Source organism: Amia ocellicauda, chromosome 23, assembly GCF_036373705.1.
Source record: "Amia ocellicauda isolate fAmiCal2 chromosome 23, fAmiCal2.hap1, whole genome shotgun sequence".
NCBI lineage: Eukaryota > Metazoa > Chordata > Actinopteri > Amiiformes > Amiidae > Amia > Amia ocellicauda.
In genome coordinates, this window is record NC_089872.1 from 9,331,694 (window position 1) to 9,351,928 (window position 20,235).

The window sequence follows — 20,235 nt, forward strand, 5'->3', positions numbered from 1 at the left end:
ATAGTGGTCCTCAAGGAGCAGCACTGATCTCAAAACCAAATGAACATGAGATAGTTTTGTTTAGTTTTGTTCTGCGAATCAAAGTCAGCTTTTATCGCTCCATTATTACAGTGTTACCTTTAATCTCCCCTTTGTGTTTCACACAGGTAGGCATCTTGAATCTATTTCCTCCAGTTCAATCAATTAATTTTACCCTAAGTGTACGGAGAGATCTGAGGACATTAAGCAACTTTGGTATTAAATTTAAAATCATAACTCCAGGCTCACAAAAGACTTCTTACAGCACCTCTTGATTACGAAGATGATTTATTTATTTATTTTACTTTGATTATTTTAATTTATTAGTATCAATTACAGGTGGTGATTTTTTCAGGGGCTTCATGCACAGATAGAACTGTAGTCAAAAGCCTGCACACCGTTCATTACCAAAAATGTAATTTGGCTATTGTTTGATTTAATTATTTTGTTAATTAAACACTGCCTATTTCTGAATTATATAATTTCAGTTTGTCTAACACTGAAGCCTATTAGAAGACACTGTAAAGATTCCCATTTGGTGGAAGCGAGTAAATACATTTTGCTACACTACATAAGTGTTTGCATTCTGTAAAACACAATATGTGCTAAATAAAAACTGAAGCCATATTTCTTAAAAAACATACATATTTTATTTCAGTTATTTTTATGTAAATATGTAAATAGCGCTAATTATTCTACTCATCCTTCATAATCAAGGTTAAGACAATCAATTACTTCTTGTTACCTTATAAGCCATGCAGACGTATTAGAAATAAGGGAAAGCAAAGTATAGGGGAAGTGACCCTATTAAGCCCACGTACCATATAAGCCCACTTGCTCTTCTATTTTGAAATACAAAAAAGACATGAATTATTTGATGGATTATCTGTACCACAGCAAATGCACAAAATTGTTTGTCATGTTACTTTTTATTTGGAGCCAATCACATTGTGTTCTTATGTATGACTTTGTGCTGCTACAAGTCACCCCAAACCTTTACTTTACGATGGGCCCTTTTTTCTGCAATTTAGTGACCAAACTTGGTGAATATTGATAAGAATTATAAAATTAAGAGATTAATACGTCAAATGAAACCTCATATGATGAATTTGCTTGGTATTTAAAAGCACTATTTTGTATTTGAAAATATAGATTTCATGAGTTTCCGCAGCGATTCTGTCAGAATGATGGTCACACAGATAGGTGCAGTAGAACAACAAAAATTGAGAAAAATTGTTGATGACCATAGTAAATCAAAACATTTTAGTAGCTTTTTCAGATAAACAATATTTGATGTTCTATCAATTATAATCTTAAAATGTAATTGTTTTTGTCAAATGGGCTTAAAAGGAACAGCGCCCTTGAAAAGCCTATTAGCACATGACTTTAAAGCAGAATACCAACAATACTAAACATGGTCTAAGTTGTAAAGAATAATGTATAATAATAATATACATACATAAATAATAATAATAATAATAATAATAATAATGTAATAATGTATAAAGATATTACATGTTTACATTAACTCTATATAGAATTATTGTTATAGACCACTGTTGTTCTTAATAAGCCCACTAAGCCCAGAACCCATTGTACCTCATATTAAAAAAAACAAAAAAACATAATTTTAATATTAATTAATATTACTCAAATGCCTTATTTTCATTATGGGGACAAAATGGGTAAGCAGAGAAAAATTACAGGGACCGCAATAACATGATGGAAGCTTGCTGTGAATTTTGTGCGGATCACGGATGGAGAGAGAAGAATAATTTAGTATTCTTAGAGTATTTTGAGAAGCTGTTTTTGCTGAAGATCTCTGACATGGGACTGCCAAGAGTTTACATTTTTGACAGACATGCCTCAGATATTTCCCTTGGCACTTGTGACCAAGGCCAGAGAAAATGGGGTTGTCTCTCCGGCTCCCATCTCACCTCACTCACATCCTCCAGCCACTGGACAAGGCAGTGTATGGTGAAATCAAATGTAGGGCTGCGTCAATATGAATACTCTGGGCCGATATCCGATATTCATATAACAAGATCGTCTGAAACTGATACCAATATTTTCCTATTATGTATTGACCTATAGAACGAGAGCAGGTCAGGGGGGAACTGCATTGCAGCTCATGTACGTCATTCATATTTTGTTAAAGGTACAAAAGTTGAACAAATCGGATGCTTAGTTAGATGCCATAAAAACCACACCATCAGACAGAAATATCTGCAATTTTAAAGCAATCGCCCAATAGCAATTATATATAGTAATTAGTAAATATAGTAATTTCTTGCCATATTGGCTCGAAGCCAATCGATCGGTGCATCCCTAGTCAAAAGGTAATGGAGGAAAGAACTGCACTGCCATTAGCAGGGACAAAATTTGAGAGGAGGAAATCCCTGCGAAACTTAATTTGAATTTCACTGCTATCAAGCCAGAGAACATCATCGGTGGCTTTGAGAGCACCGGAATATTCCCTGTGAGCCAGAGCCGGGTGGACAGACAAGTGTCCACAAATCATGCTCCTTTTTCTGAAGCATCTGTGCAGACTTCCACAGCCCCAACAGCCCCGGCCCCAACCCCATCAACCAGCACACCAGCAGAGCAAACTGCCTCTACAAGTGCAACAACTCCATGTGATGGAAATTAGTCTCAGATAATATAAAAATACAATTTGAATTGGTTAGGCTGGGTATTTGAGGTCTGAATTCAATAATCTGTAAAAATATTAAGTGCTTAATCAATACAATTTGAAGAATTTACTGTTAAAGCCCCCTTGTGGTCTTATTTGGGACACATGTACCTTATAAACCCACTCTGGACTTTTCACTTTTGCAATTAAATAAGTTAATTAATTAAATGTATGATAAAATCTACCACAAGTGTTTAGATGAGAGATTAATCTTTGATTTAATACCCACTTTATTGGGAAGAAATTCACATATCTATAAGAACATGTAAAACTTTGGTGGGCTTAATTGGGTCACTTCCTATGCATTGTAAAAGCACAGGAATATTACCGTGGTAGACATTTGTACGGGTCTACTTTGCGGATTTACTTTCCCAACATACTATTTTCAGTGCAGAACAGAACTTTTTTTTGTGCACAGCTCTCGGAGTATATGCTGTGCAGCCTCTGTTGCAGGGAGATGGTTTTTCATGATCTGATGCGTTCAGAAGTACGCAGCTTTAAACCTGCAAATCCACTGTTACACAAAGCTTTAAAACAAGCCGCAGTTCCATCGCCTGTGGCAGCGAACTCCAGCTGGATCGGTAGAGAAGTTCAGGAAAACTGTGCCTCATTATACTGCTGTTTAACAGTACGGTAATTTTGGCAGTACGGTTGTAAAAATTGAGGAATGAGGGGCAGCAATGTGTTGTGCTCTTCATCACAGTATAGGAAGACTATTGTAGAGTTTAGTCAAATTACCCTGTTTGATCGGTTTAAGTTTACTGTGGTTATAAAAAAACAGGCAGTCAAACCTTTTGCAATGAAATTAGACACAGATATAAAAAGTCAAATCATACAAAAATATTAAGCTACATCACAACCACTCTATGCATTTTAATCAGCTTCAATATACACGTGTATATTTATACATTCATTTGTACAGTACGCATTCAAATTTATAATCACAGGGAAGGAAAATACTTTTATCAATGCTCTGTCTCACCAAATTCAAAGAAGTGAAACCTGCAGATCACATGGAGAAAAAGGGGTAATAATACTGGATTAATCAGCACCGAAAATCCCACACTCGGAGTTGCATCTATGTCAGCCTCCCATCTGGTTTGTAGATACCAAGAAAACCACACGGTGTCTATTATTTGAAGAAAATACTCAGACAAAGGGCAATGAAATATCAGATGGGATTTTAATTGTTACATCAGTTATATTTAAAAGTTATTAATATATACATTTGGTATGCACACACACACACCAGAACCTATTCTTCCCCCTGATCTCTTATTTCATCAAACAAATTATTTCTAGCCCCGCTATGACACTGAGTATTTACCACAATAAATCTGCCACCTTCTTTTAGACTGCAATCATATTAAAACCTCTGATGAAAGGGGATAAAAACCCAAGCTGAAAAACTACAACAGCTTCAAAGAAAGCAAAATCTGGTGAACGGCCGCCCTGGAATGCTATGTCTTGAGTACGAGCATCCAACTAAAGATGAAATTTAAAGACCCCCGCACCCCTCACTCCCTCCAGTTTCACACCGAACCGTGCTTGATCTGCCTCTCCTCACTGCATAGTTGGATGGCAACTTCTTTTGCAAATCAAAAGTTTAATGACGATTTTTTATTTTTTTTTGCAGAGGGGAGGGAAAGAGAGAGAGAAAGAGAGGGAGAGAGAGAAAGAATAAGGAACCAGATGAAGCCATACCCGCCTGGGGCCAGTCGACTCTCCAGCAGCGGTAAGGCTGTCGCTGGGCGCACAGTACCATTTGTTCCATTACACAATCTCCCGGAGCCTTTTACAGAGAGCTAAAACAACTGTCTGTACCAAAACGACACATGGCCCTCCATTCCGACTCTTTGCTAATCCAGACGCTCCGACCATCTTTCTATAAGTTGCCATATGGTTGGCAGAAGCCTGTAGATTTAGCAGCACATCTGCTTATACATTACTTTTTTCCTTAAAGGGCCATGATGTTAAAAAAAAAAAAAAATATATATATATATATATATATATACTAATAGTAATTAAAAAAATGCCAGGAGCCAGGGGCTTGATAGGAAAGCGATGCCAGTGGTTATGTAGATGGGAAAATGCCTTGTGCACTCAACAGAGACTTCTCTAATGACTCCAGTGTACTTGGTCACTCAAACGGGAGCAGCTTGCTTTGCTGACCAGGTCCTGGATTTCTCACACTTCCAGCTGTGTGGATGCACAGGTTTTCCTTTCTCCTTATTTCCTTTATTTTGCACTGCATCACATTTTAAAGTCTACATGAAGTAAAATTATATTGTTTATATTCTTTACAAAAAGGAGATACGGTATATATTCTTAATGTGACAACAGCTTGTACATAAAAAATAAAATAAAAGTCCACACACACACACTCAGTTATTTTTCTAAGCACAGCTGAAAATGCGACCAACATACCTTTTTTGGGATGCAATAACTGATGTTTAAAATTATATAATTTGCAAAAGGGCGTTTACAATCTATGGGCTTGCGTTAAAGATCACATCTACTTTAACAAAACTGAGAGAAAATTAAATTTAGGATCAATTAAAAAACAGAATCTGCCATTTAATGTAAATATTTCTGTCAGCAGTGATCCTGGTGAATAAGCATTCATGTTTTGCTTTGTTTCTTGCACTGGAAGATAGCATTGTTTGGAACTTCAGCTACAGTAAAATTGTCAGGGAGAAATGTGAAATTACCAGTGCTGACTGACTTCAAATAAATACAAGGAGCAACTCTGTGTCACAACGCATGAACTTAAATAATTTATAAGACAGCAAAATCTGTTGCCAAGATGCCAAACAATGCTGAAAGTGCAACTTAGCAAAGCAATAGCTGTGCACAACAAGCATCCACGTGAAAGGCTTTTACACAGGGGACTTCAATGCAAAACGAAAATAGAGCATGCATGCCACATTGATACTATTCAAATTCAGCTGAGCACAGGCTTTTATTTGCATTTTATTTTTTACTGTACATTTGTACTATGGATAACCATGACAGGAAGTGAAACTCATGCACACAAGTGCATGCATGCAGGTACCCTAAACCAACTAAATAATAATACAAAATAAAAATCACAAAGCATGTTTTTCCCGTGTTGCAAAATGTCTTCGGCTAGATAGCTGCAAGTCTTGTTATTTCAGAGATTATTTGATTAGCATTGCGTGCTAAAAACCCCTGTGTTGCTTGGCTTTAGTTCTACAATATAAAAATAAATCAAGCTGATTTTCCAAATGTTTCGTACACCCTGTAATGTAGCAGCTCTTCACAGCACAGATTGCACCAGTTCAAGAATATCAGGGGCGGAGCTCTGGTTATTTGCATGTATATTAAACCCATTTACACTTGCTCATTAACACATACACCTTAACCCCTCCATGCCTCAGTGCTGCAGCTCTTTGTTCAGTAAGAGCAGGAATAGGTGGGACAGAAAAAAACATTTTGTAAGTACAGCGCAGTTTACATTGCTTTTTTTTTTTCACCTCCCCCTTTCTACTTGGCCGCAAAGTTTAAGGATTATAAAATGAGTCAATATAATGCTGAGGTGGTAGACGTGTCTGGGAGAAACAATTATACAAAATAAAAATCTAAAAATGATCCTTTGCACATGCTTCTAAAATCTGCCTCAGATTCATAATACAATATACGACTCTGTAGTAACTGTGTTGTGACTGAGTTCTCCCTTGGGCCCACAGAATAGGTCACAGCCGAACACTAGAATTGTTGTTTGTAATAAATATCTTTGTATCATTGATAGTTATCAAAAAATAAAAATAAAAATGATGTTCTCCTTGATTCTGGAAGCTAGTGCAGAACACACAGACACACTAAAATATATATCTGTAATTTGTCAAATTATTCTTTCTGTGCATGACTCGAATCTCATTTTAAAGACAGCAATTAAGGTAATTACTATAAAGCTCATCATCACTGTTTTCCCCACCTTTGTCAGATTTATTTTCCAGCAAAACTTCACACAGTATCAGGTTAAAAATATATATTTTGCATACACTAGATGCACTCTGAATCCAAATCAAAATAAAGCCAGTGTGTCAACCCTTTTTTTGTTTGTTTGTGTGTTTGGTGTATACTTAAAGTTTATAATTACAATGTAGGAGATTAAAAATAAAGAAACTCTTCATAATGTCAGAGCAGGCGGGGGACAAACAGTCCTCCTTTAACGAGGAAAGACTGCTTCGCCAACTAATTAGGGGGTTGTCAATTTCACAAACGCAGGCATGTTTTCATTACTTACTTTCTTACTTATACGGTGTTTAATAAGACAAATGTGTCTAATTTTCATTCAACTGTTTCTTTGCTACATCGTCAAAAAAGCAATGGATTAAATGAATGCTTTTGTAACGAGGACTGACGTTCATTGATTTTCCAAAGAAGCGGTTTTGCAGACGTGTTTCGCTTCATGGCCTTTAGCAACCGATATTAGATGTGTTCAGTTAAATATCCAGATCAATAAAAACACTTTTCTCCCAAAACATTTTTTCATTTTACGCCTACATTTGTATAATTATTTTTGCTGTTCTTTTTGGGGGTTTGTCTTGATGATAACAGTATGCAAGTGTCTTTTAAAAACCTCTTCATTAATTAGGTAATCTGGAAGCAAATATAAATGATACTGCACTTCAGCATTTATCAGCTAACATTTGTTTTATTTTTTCCTCTCGTAAGTTAAAGTAAACATAATTAGCAGACTGATTCAAATGGTGATTATAAGTCTCAGTGATCCAAATTAGAAGCACTAAATAACCTACTATCTGTGCATATGTATATATCTATCTTACAAAATTGGAGGGCCAATTTGAGCGCCTACCCAGAGAAAAAAAAAAAAAAAAAAAAGAATTTTCAAATTCAACTACATAGCTTCAATTCTCAGTATGATAACAAGCAGAAGTTCATGGTGAGGTCAACAAAGCTAGAAAAAAAGTTTGCATGCTGGAACTGAAGCCAAATGAGGACAGACGCAGCACTAACTTAAGAGTAAGGACGTCTGGCAGTGCATAATTTCAGTCCTGACACAGAGCACAGTATCGGTTTGTTACACAGCTATAGTTCTGAATATAATAAACTGACTTTTTAACTTTAGTGCATTGTAAACTTCTTATTTTGCACTGGCTCATGAGAGATATTATTTGTGAGTAGAGTGTGTGTGTCCGCTGTTTTGTGTCCCTCTGCTCGCTACACTCGACAAGCACAAACCTTTGAGAAATCTTTCACTAGAGCCGGAGCATTTGGCCACCCTGCAGTCATTTTCACTGTGGCCGTTCTGTTCCTAATTTGTGAGATGCAAAAATTTGATCACAGATTGGATTTGGCATATAATGTTCTCTCCGTTATTTCCTAAAAAAAAAAAAAAAAACACACTATGTTCTTAAATCTGTAAATGTAGATTTTTTTAAGCCAAACTGCTGCAAATGCTCTGGAAATGTCATTCCCACGTGCTACTGAAGGATTGAGGTGGCCAGATACTCAAACATGCAAGAAACACAAGGGGATCGGCAGGTCACTTCTTTAGTTCGTTATTTTGTTTAATTTCACAATTCTGCCTTAAGGAACATTTACAATGGTGCATGAAAGCAAATGGATAAAAGAATTTGGAATATCTTAAAAGAATAACTATGTATATACGAGAGATACATTTTACACAAACAGCAATGTTCAACGGTGCTGTCTCTTGAGCTGGGCATGAAAGCTGGTTCAGATCTAAATGCGCTGATTTCCGTTGGACTGCAGTCATTTTCCTGTGACTCATCTGAATCATCTTCATATGCGTGAAAATAAATCAGCCATTTTAGTGAAAATATGGAATTGAATGGCAGGGAATGTTTCAGATCACGGCTGAGTTTTCTATTAGGAAAAGTTTGCACAGGATCAGCTGGTAAAATGCCTGTGAGTAAAAGTACAATAAACACTTATTCTATCACTAAATATCAGCAGAACAACAGCGATAAAACAAAAGATGCTCCACACTATTCTAGGACATTCAGTATAACCAAACACTGCAGCAAGTGGCAACACCTCTCTGCATCTGCAAACTAAACAGCAGGCCTCTTCCCTGCCTTTATACTAACAAGGTGTGGCCATCAAGTTAGCCTTTCCCAACCCAGGAACCCTGTATAAGAGACAGGCACCTCCTTAGAGCTCACCTACTTCAGCACAAAGAGGGAGCGTATCTGAACCATGAGTGTTAATATCGGCCAGGGCCAAGAGGTTGTGTTTGAAGATCAGGACAACAGGGAAAGAGTTGGACAGGATGAATGTGGCCAGCAGTCTCCATAAAGACACTATGTCCTCCTGTGCTGTCTTGCATTAACCTCCCTGCACCCTTGCCCCCTCACAAGTTCCAGCAGATCATCTGAATGAATGTTTTGAGTGATTTTGAGCACCTGAGTAACACCTAACACTGCTACAATGTGGCACCTGCCTGTGTCTTTTCAGACGATGAGTGTGACTGTGTGCGATGTGCAGACGCTAATTTAGATTTATTGCCCGAGCTTGTCGACAGCCCTCAGAACCACTCCACGGGCCACGTTTAGTGCGTCCTGCTTTTTCACTAAACTACAGGGCATTAATTGACCTATCTCTAGTGCCACCTAATGGTAGAAAAATATACATCCATTATTATTTTCTGAAAATTCTGCAAAAGAGAATTGCAGAGCAACCTTTTTTTTTCTGGAGGGGCTATACAGCATAACAATTTTGTTTTGAGATGCATTCTATGGCTTTACAAAACATCATTAATCCAAACAGTTATTTGTGTTATGTATAGTTTAATGATCTTTACTTTACCCCAAGGTCCTGAACTACCGATTTACAAATTAACTTTGAATTATACATTGGAACCAAAACTATAACACTTTAAAAGTAAACTATATTAGTATGTAAAAATGACAACATGCAAGATCTAATTCTAATGTTTTTACTGCCTTTCTAATGTATTAAGACATGTATTTCCCTTTGTTTGAGCCAGTTTCAAATTTGTTTGATTTCTGTTCAGTTTTAATTAACACCCTTAGATACAACAACAAACCTGTAAACATCATCTTTGTAAGTAATGTAAATCTTCACTTCCATCAATAATACCTCAAAATAAGAAAACATACTATCTGTCTTCAGCGTCCATCATAAATGTAGCTGTAATTGCCTTAATTTCTCCCTTTCTTGAAGCATCAATGTCTAAATGTGCAACATATATATAAAAAACAGGTTTAATTAGTAATTATATTTTAAGACTATCCAGATTTACATTCCTTGATGACAAGATCCTTGAAATAACCAGAGCATAATTTTACTGGAGGTGGATATTTTTTGAACGTGAAATTGAATGCAATATTTTTTAATTCTTTACCCCTCAAAAATATATTAAAAAAAAATCTAAAATGATGAGAATCCTCATTATCTTACCAGTTAATTTAAAAGCCAATTAGCAGTTTCAAGCTTTATGTATATTTAGGAATCATGTCATAGCTTATCAGATAATTGTCTGTGATAATGAACTGACTTCTCAATTACCATTGAATAAATGGCATATGTTTTTGTTAACTAATAAATGCTAGTGGTATGAATCTCAGCGTTTCATTGCAAACCCAAAGTGAATTTGTGCTGGCCCTAATTATAGGAATTTTATGTTACTTAAAATTGGAATGCACAGTCTGAATTTAACCCGAGTTCTGCGAACAAATGTTTAAAGATTGTACTTTGCGCTTTCCTATTAATATTTTTAGTTAGGCGGCTATATAGCTCTGATAATTTTATCACTTACTGCAGGGGTATCGTCTGAAGCATCGCTGAACTTCGAAGGTCAGAACGTGGGCCGCGCACTGACTGTTGGTTGAGCATTCTTTTTCCACCACTGACAGAAGCTAATTTAACTGATACACAGACCTGGCAGCTGTAACTCATTTAGGTTTTAATTCATTATTTCTTGGGTGTCGGAGTGAAATGAGAAGTTGCATGCTGGAGGTTTGATGAAGTGGGTGTTAAACAATATGTAGTGTTATGTTGGGAGCAGTAGCATGTTCGCTTTAAGCAGAAGCTTTGCAACAAGTTCTGGGAAACATACCTACCCCTACACACGCACCCACGCAGGCACAAGTTTGCATGAAAGCCTCCCTGGGAGAGAGAGTGGTAAGGCGCTGAGTTTTTACACTGCAGGACAATGAGACAAGTGATTTGTTTCCAGTCTTCAGAAAAGACACGCAGAGATTTGGGCCTTTTCTCATGAACCCACTACAATAGCAGCTGTTTTGGGAGTCAGAGTTGTTGGTACAACAGCAGAAAAAAACGTTCACTTTCAATATAAAACCTTGTGTTTCGTTGCAGGTTTCGCATGTCTCAAAAGTACTTGTGATCACGGATTTGAGTGAATTACGTGTCCAATCCGTGACTGACTGCTTAACCTGAGAATCTACATTGATTGATCGCATTGAAATGTATTTTCAGCAAGATGTTTTAGCAATCTGCACTCGAAATCCAAAACACATCAACCTTATATGGGATGAAACAGCTTTCAATTTCCCCCCAAGCCACAGTTAAATTGCATAGCTTTTTTCAGTGCATTTTTTATGACTGTTCTTCACCACAGTTTTCAGTTTGGTAGTCATATGCAACAGAAGTAAAGAAGTAACCGTAAAGTCACCCTGTTCATCTGACTTCTGATAGCTGGTCACATTAAGAGAGAACGTTTAAAGAATTGAGCTTAAGAAGGAGAGGGCAGTGTCACTGTGTGTGTGTGTGTGTGTGTGTGTGAGTGTGTGTGCGTGTGTGCGTGTGCGCGCACATGCGCGCGCGTTGATGGAGTGGCAGTGTACCTGTTTTTCATCCTTTGGTGCATTCGCCCATGCTGTACACACTGCTCCTCCATTTCAGTGCAGCGGCTCTGCATCTTCTCCAGAGACTCCCGGAGGTGCTCGTTTTCCAGAGACAGCTGCTCCGCCTCACTCCTGCACAGTACACATCACACATCAACATCCAGGGTGATGGCAGGATGGCCTCTGCATAAGGTCTACATGTGTCTGCATTGTGACAACAGCATTGAGGGTATGTACAGAAACAGTGAGAGGTATTTAATTGTAAGTTTTTTTTCCAGCAAAGGTACCAGAATATACATGTCATTAACGGCAGTAATTAGATTCAGCACTGAAGGAAACTAACAAAGTCCACTTTTGCATGCGTTTGGTCTCATTCCTGAGTAAGTCTACCTGAGAAAGGCAGCATTGTCTTCGATTACACCCACACATAGACACAGTCATTTGACAGTTAATTGGTTCCCCAATGAGTAAACACTGCAGCAATGAATGCAGAAAGTACAAGTTTTGCATCCTTTCAAAGTATTTTGCAGAAGGCTGTATTTAGACATTTTATTAAACCACACACAATATATTCTAATCACTAATAGGAGGTAACAGTAGTGCAGCTACCTTGTAAACATACATAGTTGTACAATTTCAGGGTGTTCCCCTGGAAGATTATAAATAAATAAACACAGAAATAATAATATAAAATGCTACTGCCTCTTTCCAGCTGCACTCGAGTTTAGCTCTCCGTTCTGCAGCCCCTGGCTTCTGCATTATTCCTCAACCGTACCAAAAATGCACCAGCGTCATCTAGTAGTTTATCAGTTATTTTGAGCCCCGGAGAACTTTGTGTGGCTTTCCGTGTTACGCTACTCGAGAACAAGCATGTCCATTTAGTTTCTGCTGCTCAGTGTAGCCGGGCGCACGTAAACAGTGCTTACATTTGCCTGCTGGGCGACACAATTTTGCTGGGGCATTAGGCAAGATGCATCAGGGAGAAAAGAGCCGGGAGATCAAAATAAATAAAGAAATAAATCATTTTAGAAAAATTCCTCTATTTATCTCTAATATCTCCATCACGTGACTCGTGCAGGGGGAGCGAGGAGGCATTTCAGTCGTAAATATGCAATGCCACTTTTAAAGCAGGAGAGGAGAGTGGCACCTGGGCTAGTATATCATATGGGGTGGTTTGAAACAGTGGCCCACACTTTCTCTGACAGATGAGCTGCGTGTGCTATGACAGATTGAAAGCCTTGATGTGACATCTTTGGTTTACACAGTTTTACAGCTGAGAACTACAAAGGCCTGAGGTCTACAATCCAATGGAGTCACACACACGCTACACACATTTGTTAGGTTGGGGAGGGGGGCGACAAGCTCTGCCTTATGGGATTGTGCTGCATTGTGAGATATGTTGTAAAATTAAGTGGACAGCTGGAAAAGAATGATACATTTTTAATTCCAAATGCTTTCTGGAGACAAGAAAATGCTATTCGGCTTTTTTTTCCTCTGTAAACAGCATTTTATTTTTAAATGTGCGTCTCTTTTCTTTAAACAGTTATCTTTAGTCAAATACTTTCTTCTTTGTGAGACCCAGACATTAAGTTTTTTAAATCTTTTTAGCAGCTCCATTGTCTGTAGTGATGCCTGTGCTTTGAAACTGTATCTGTTGTTTTAACACAAATACACAAGAGAGAGGATGTGGTCTTTCGCCTCTTGAAAGTTTATATACCATATATATATATATATAATTTATTCATATATTTTGTACACTGCACACCCCATGAAAGAATAATTACAGTGAAATAAAACATTGATTCCCCAAAATCATTTCCTAGGACATTTTGTATTTTATGTATGACCTTCTATAATCATCGCTGAAGACATACGATCACATTTGAGAAGATTGTGTTGCTAAATAGGACTGCAATCCAGCTCTCTTGCCATTTCCCTTTGTTTGATGGACATCTGTCACAGAGAGAAGCATTCCTGTCCCAGTGAATGAGCCGGAATTCTTTCTTTCATACCTGCTCTTGTCTGTCACCTGCTCCAGCTTGGTGCCCAAGTTACAGCATTCCTCCTTCAGTTTACAGAGGAGAGAGTTCTGGGAGCTTAGGAGGGCATCGAGTTCACTCACTGGAAGAACAATTAACAGAGAGAAGACAGAGATCAACAAAGTTCAAATGCAATGTCCATATAGCGCCTTTACAAGGAGATTTTAATACGAGTTTGATTCACTGGAACATGAGCATAAACGGAACTCACTGTAATATGTATATATAGTTGCCTTGAGACCTATGACCTAAATAAACTATGTAAAGACTGATTCAACCAAGGTTTGCCACTCATATTTTTAGACAAAAAGACATCAAAATGGAAGAGGTGTTGAAATCTGGGGGCTTCCTATTTGCTCCTCTACTCAAAGATCCCTCCCACATTATAAAATTAATCTGGCTACTGTGTGTGTGTGTGTGTGTGTGATTAAGTGTTGGTGATGAGTAAGGTTGTAGTTGTGTAGCAATTGCTTATATTAAATCAGACTGACTTAAAACATCTGCAAACTCTACACAGAGCATCTTCATATATAAACACTAGCATTTATTTATTTGCGTATTTACTGTTATATACCATCTCCTTAATTTCTAATGCCCAGTTCAAATATTCCACCACCACTGGCAACATGCAGGGGAGAGAGTGGAAGACGGGAAGATGACCATCTGGTAAGATACTGCTTTACCTGCAATTAACCCTGTCAGTTGTGTCACCAGCAGCATCATTGAAATGATATGAATCAAACCCTTCCGTCTCAACCCATCTTCAAAAACAAAGACTACCAGTTTCACAAGTATCAAAAACACCTAAGACAGTACCTAGGCTATAGAGCAATAGTTAAACACTGTAAAGCAATAAAAAACGGAAAAATGGTGCAGGCAGCACGAGAAAATAACCCTGAGCCCTGTAATAATAATTATATAGCTCATGTCTTCATTGCCATGCCGATGTTAGTGGCAGAAGCAGAGAAAGGGAAAGTTAACGTTGCTGGGAAAAAAAGTTACTGAAAGAATCTCAATTAGTTACAGCCCTTTGAACTTGGCTAGGCATCCGTAGGCCACAGTGAAAAAACAGAGGGAACGGGGGGGGAAAAACAAAGGATATAAAGACAAACAAACTGGGAGTAAAAACAAACAGAAAAAAAAGATATCATCTAGAGGCAATCCTGTCTTAAACAACGATTAAAAACGAGGCAGTTAAAAAAAAAAAAAAAAAAAAAAACTCATTAGCCTGTCAGAGTGGCCATTATATGCTTAGAGAAGGAAGTGCTCGGTGGTATTAAAGGACTAATTCCATAAGCCGAGAGAGTTTCCCGCTGAGCTTCTGATGCCATTTCTCTTTAGACAACATGTGTGCCACAAAACCCAGCCAAAAAGAAGCCCTTTGTTTTTCTCACTTTGTTCTGGCATCAGCATGCTTCAAGTTTCTCGAACGCAGGTAAATAAACTCATAATCCAGATGGTGCAACAGATGTGAGAGCAGCATTCTGAAATCAACAGACAGTGGGCAACGCTTCCCGTTTTCTCTTTTAAACGCTAACTAATATGTAATGCGGAATCTCCGGTGCGCCGAGCATCTGCTCCCTTCGGCCAGCCAAAGGTTACAGGTGTTCCTGATGCCATTTCTCAGTGAGGCGTGGGCCCGGACTGGCCAATCACGCCGCCTTGGCAGCCACGCCGCGGCCGGCCACCTACCGCTCCTCTCATGCTGTGCCTCCATTTGCTGGATCTTCTGTGTCAGCTCGCACTCACGCTGCTGCGCCTGGAAGGTCAAGGCTTTTGCGTCGTCGCTGCGGCAACGGTCAGCCGCCTCCTTCTCCAGCCTGGAAAGAGACAACAGAACGACAACAAAAGCAAGGCTGCAACGGGGGGGCGACGGAGACGAGGGCAGGTGGAACAAGCCGATTCGAACCCTGGCTCAGGCGGGTGGCCGAGAGCCCCCGCCACCAGGACATTAGCAAATGTGAATGGTGCTCGTCCTCTGGCCTTGTAATTGTTCTAGGCTGCAAAAAACAATCGAGGGTGTGACATGGTTAGCCTTAGCTGACCCTGGCACAGAGAGGCTTGGCTGTAAGTGTGCAATAAATTGAAAAATTTGACAAAACGGGCACAAATGGCTGAAGCAGAAGTGCTACATAGTCTTCATGCACAAGCTTTCCAATGTTTATATATAATATAGATGTATATATACGTTTTAAAAGATCAAGCCACCAGGGAAAGTCACCAAAAATAACTAAAGGGGGCTTTTAAATTAATAAATGAATAAATAAGTGATTGACCACATAATACTGCAGAAAACATCAGCTTTGATAGGTGAGCTACTTTCAACTACTGCTAAATAGGCACGGACCAATAATTACCCATTTCATTATGCCACAGACAATAACTCCAAGAAGGCATGAATTACACAAAGCTGGCAGACATTTTTGGTATTTCTGCAAAGTACAGCAAGACTGCTTATTGTGAAGTACAAATGAACAGGTGCTACCAGGACACTAGCCAGATCTGTGGCACCATGTAGAATATGTGTAAAAGCAGGATACAAGATAGTCCGAGTGGCCTGTAAAACCCAACAGCATGGGTAGTATCTGGAGAACCAGTTCAGTGGTAAAAGAGAAAGTGCCAAAGTCAGTGGTTATAGGTCCAGATGCAAGACTCTTTCCTAAAATTGCACAAGCATGGCTAAACGGCGTTTTGACAACTTTTGTTGCTACAATGAGTGGAAAACTTGTTTCCAAACCAGGGAATATAAACCAGATGAAAATGGCGGACCTACAACCCAATGTCAATCAAAGGATGTATCAGACATGTACTGGATAAAGTGGTTATTCATATCAGTTGGATGGATGGATGTATAGCTCTTCAACCTTTAACACACAGTAAACATTTCAACTGATCAGATCGATACGACTTAGAGGCATCATATTCTAAATTTAAGACACTTACAAATAACTTCTACATACTTATGAAGACCATGTCTCATGCTTTTATGTCACATATGGTTGCTGTTTGCATCACATTTGTCATTCTGGTCTGCACGTGTCACTGAGGTACATTTTAACGGTCATTGCTGAGGTAAAACTTCAGAAAGGAGACACAAGCCACATCATTCAAAGTGCGACATGTGCTTCATACAGCCAGTTGCTAACGCAAAAAAAAAATTCTGTTTACCACACAAATGAGAGAGTGAGTTTTCGGTCCTATTTTCAGTCTAACAGGTGGCTATTCTACGATAACAGGTTTGAGTCTTCATGCTGTTAACTCGCTTGACTAACTTACTTTTAAAACTTCTTTCCGAATGTGTTTCCAAACTGACCGTTTCTCCAGCTCTGGTGTCGTCTGGTGTGTGAAAGGAGGGTGTTTTGTGTGCCTGTGAGACTGGGAGAGAGCTCGAGCTCACGCTGTGTTTGAAACCAGGCCTACAGCGTGATTGACACAGAGGCCTATTATGTCTTTGTGCAGTCTTCACAAACCTCTAAGAATGTCGATTTGCTCTGAAGTTTATTTAGCTATGAATCGGGTCTAATTTAATAAAAAAAACACCTTTAGTTTAGTTTGGACTGTTTTAGTTTTTAGTTTTCATTTAGCTTATCATTTCACTGCAAAACCTTAATGAAGAAATAAACGTAGTGATCATTTGACCCTGGGGACAAAGGAATTGTCCTTTCTTCATTAAAAGCCTGAGAGAAAAAGCAAAAAGATCAAAAGACATTCTGTGACTGTGGCCCAAATCACAGACGTTTTCAAACTCTGAACTTCTAACAGAGCATTCAGAAAGAGATCCTGCACAAAAACTGACTAGAGCTTGAAATTATTGCAGCATTTGTTTCGCTCTAGGTGTGGCAGTTTCCTGGTCTTGTTTCCCAAACAGAAAACAGATACCATTGCGTAGAATATAACCTCAATGCTGCTGGTTCCAATCTAGGTTACATGACTAGTCCACCAAGAGGGGGTGGCCGAAAACTGGCCAAGCCACAGTGAGGGTGGGTAGAGTGGAGTCACCCAGGGGATGGTGACCATGATCTGGATTCTTGGTATGAGCAAAAGCAATTGACTTAATAATGTGTGTTTCAGAGGACGTGCGTGCGCGGTTTTCCTCCCTACCAGACTGCAAATAGGGGGAAATTGTAGGAAAGATGCCAAATGTGAACTGTGAAGGAATGGAGAAGTTTCTCGATCATAACGAACACTTCTCCCTGGTCCTCTCTGCCCAGGCTACTTGGGATTAGTCCCTAACACTCAGAGAAGACAGGACTGACTTGGAGGGGCAGCAGCCCTTATGGGGGACTGTGATATTGCACGACAGCTACTGTACCTCCTGCATCGCTGGGTGCTACAGCCATACTCGTTGTGCGTTGCCTAAATGGGCACTATTCAAGCTGTTGACTATTGTATTTGGATACCAGAGCCTGTTCAGCCACCGGCTTTGCAGCACCCTGCCGCGTGCCATGAGCAACAGCCAGAAATGACCAAATGCTAGAGATCTCAAAATGAGTGCAAAGTGGATTTTGGCACCTGGTTTCGTAATATACACACAGCAACACCAGGCTTATTTGCTGCTGTTCGGATATTACACCATTTTTTTTTTAACGCACTAATTATCTGCAACTTGCTGCTGGAATCCTATTGCGCTAGTGAAATGAGAAAGTGCCGGTGAGAGAAATGCCTCGCCGCTTTATTTACACTGCTAAACTACGGCTTACTTAGCTTAACAAGCATGTAGTGGTCTTCCATCAGTGAAAAGCCCCGAACATCATGACATGTTTCTCAGGTTGCTCATGTGGCTCCTGGCGATTCAACATGTCCACTTGCATCTGGCATCCTCTGTATCGCGCCACCTGAGGTGGCGAACGCCCTTCTCTGAATCTCAATGTGATGGAAGTCCCTGCATGGGTCACCGCTCCCAGCAGCTGTGAGAGACTTCGCTCGGTGTTCGCAGCCCTGCACTGGATGCAAGCTAACATCTTTAGAGCGGGTGCGGCGAACATAAAACGTATGCATTTAAAACTGTATCGGTATGTGCACAAAGAAATAAAAAATGAAGAGCCACTACTTAAACAGGTTCAGTACATTCAGTGTGATCTGTATCATTGTATTTAAAATCAACCCACTTCCTAAATAAAATAAAAGTATATTTCCCCTACTACCAATCTATAAAACTATTACATACAGTAATCCCTCCGAAAAAACGCTGTTGGTAATTACTGGAGCTCATGAGAAATTGGGGGTTCGGATCTTCTCAGTCACTTATCAAAGCCTGAAGCTGCATTTTCCTTCACTAAACACAAATGAAAAACAATAATATAATACTGGGTAATTCAACATGTAAACAAGTAATACAATTACAAGATAAAAAGTCTTATTTACTTATCGCACATTTAGGGACCAACCTATAATTTCAACACAAATATACCTGCAAAGTCACAATTATGCTAAATTAACACTGAGCAACAACACCAAATGCACACACTGCTGACTCGAGCAGCACAGAAGACACAGTGCGAGACGATGCCGGTAGGGGGAGATACTGGCAAGATGGGAGTGAAGAAGAATACATAAGATGGCGTGGATGCGTGGTTTGTTTCTGTGCAAAAAAGCGAATACACAAATCCATATGCCTTGGTTGGCAAATTATTATACAAAAGGAAAACCATGTATACATTAATTAGGCGGTTGGCGAGGGTTTACTTTATTCTTGTCAGGATTCAATTATTTTCTAGCAAAGGACTGCCATAGACAACATTACTTGATGGTACCTTATTCCATACCCTAGGGATACAGCAGTAAGAGCAGCTTATTTGGGATGCTACCAAGATTTGCAGCAAACTACTAATTAACATTAATCACATTTACAAGGAGGAAATTATTATCTGTTCAAAGATTCCCAGTTATTTCAGACACATGTCAGAAAGTAATGGAAAACCGTAGTCATTCTGGGGTTATAGGAATGGAAATTGTATAGGATATACATTACATTAAGTCATAGAAGGTCATAAGTAAGGCTTATAATATAACTGTATGGTGATACATCAATTAAATCTTTGCATTTAAATCAGGGGAAGGAGCAACAGAAGTCAGACATTGCAGCAGAATGATTGATTACATATGAGGAGCCTCACACATTTATTGCAAGCTCCACCGGAAAAGTTGAGAATTTTAAGTCTTCCGAGTTTTAGAAAGCTTGCAAGCTTCAAGCTCTGCCCACAGACTTTTACCCCTGCAAAATAAGTGCACCAATTATCCAGTGTATGTTATCCTCAGGGAATAGTTAAAGAGGAATATTTTTTGTGTGCTTGAGAAAATCAATATATATATGATTTCATAACTGTGTTGTCGATCAGCTAGGTGTTCAGACCCTACTATGTCTTTGTCAGATATGAAACTAAAATAATGACACGAAGGAGAGTATAACTTACTCTCCTAGCTGTTCCCAAAGGAAACTGTAATGTCGTATTTAATACATTACCATACTGAATCAATGAAGAACATGTGAAAGCGAGTGATGATTGGACTTTGTCACGTACGGAAAATAAATGAAATCGAGGAGAAATATCTAGTTATTTATAGCCAAGGAAAGCGTTTCAAACGATTGAATGCGTTCAATTACTACAGCAATATTTCTCCCTACCTCTAAACACTACTATGATAT

The 20,235-nt window shown here is 38.9% G+C and overlaps 1 protein-coding gene across 1 annotated transcript in view; it reads right to left on the minus strand.

Moving 5' to 3' along the window:
* sdccag8 (SHH signaling and ciliogenesis regulator sdccag8) overlaps positions 1–20,235 on the minus strand; it is a 56,868-nt gene that overhangs the window by 9,708 nt on the left and 26,925 nt on the right. Inside the window, exons 14-16 of the mRNA XM_066696911.1 lie at positions 15,282–15,409; positions 13,563–13,671; positions 11,551–11,682 (exon numbers count right to left, since the gene is read on the minus strand). Coding sequence (XP_066553008.1) covers positions 11,551–11,682; positions 13,563–13,671; positions 15,282–15,409 — 369 coding nt within the window. The remainder of the gene's footprint in view (positions 1–11,550; positions 11,683–13,562; positions 13,672–15,281; positions 15,410–20,235) is intronic.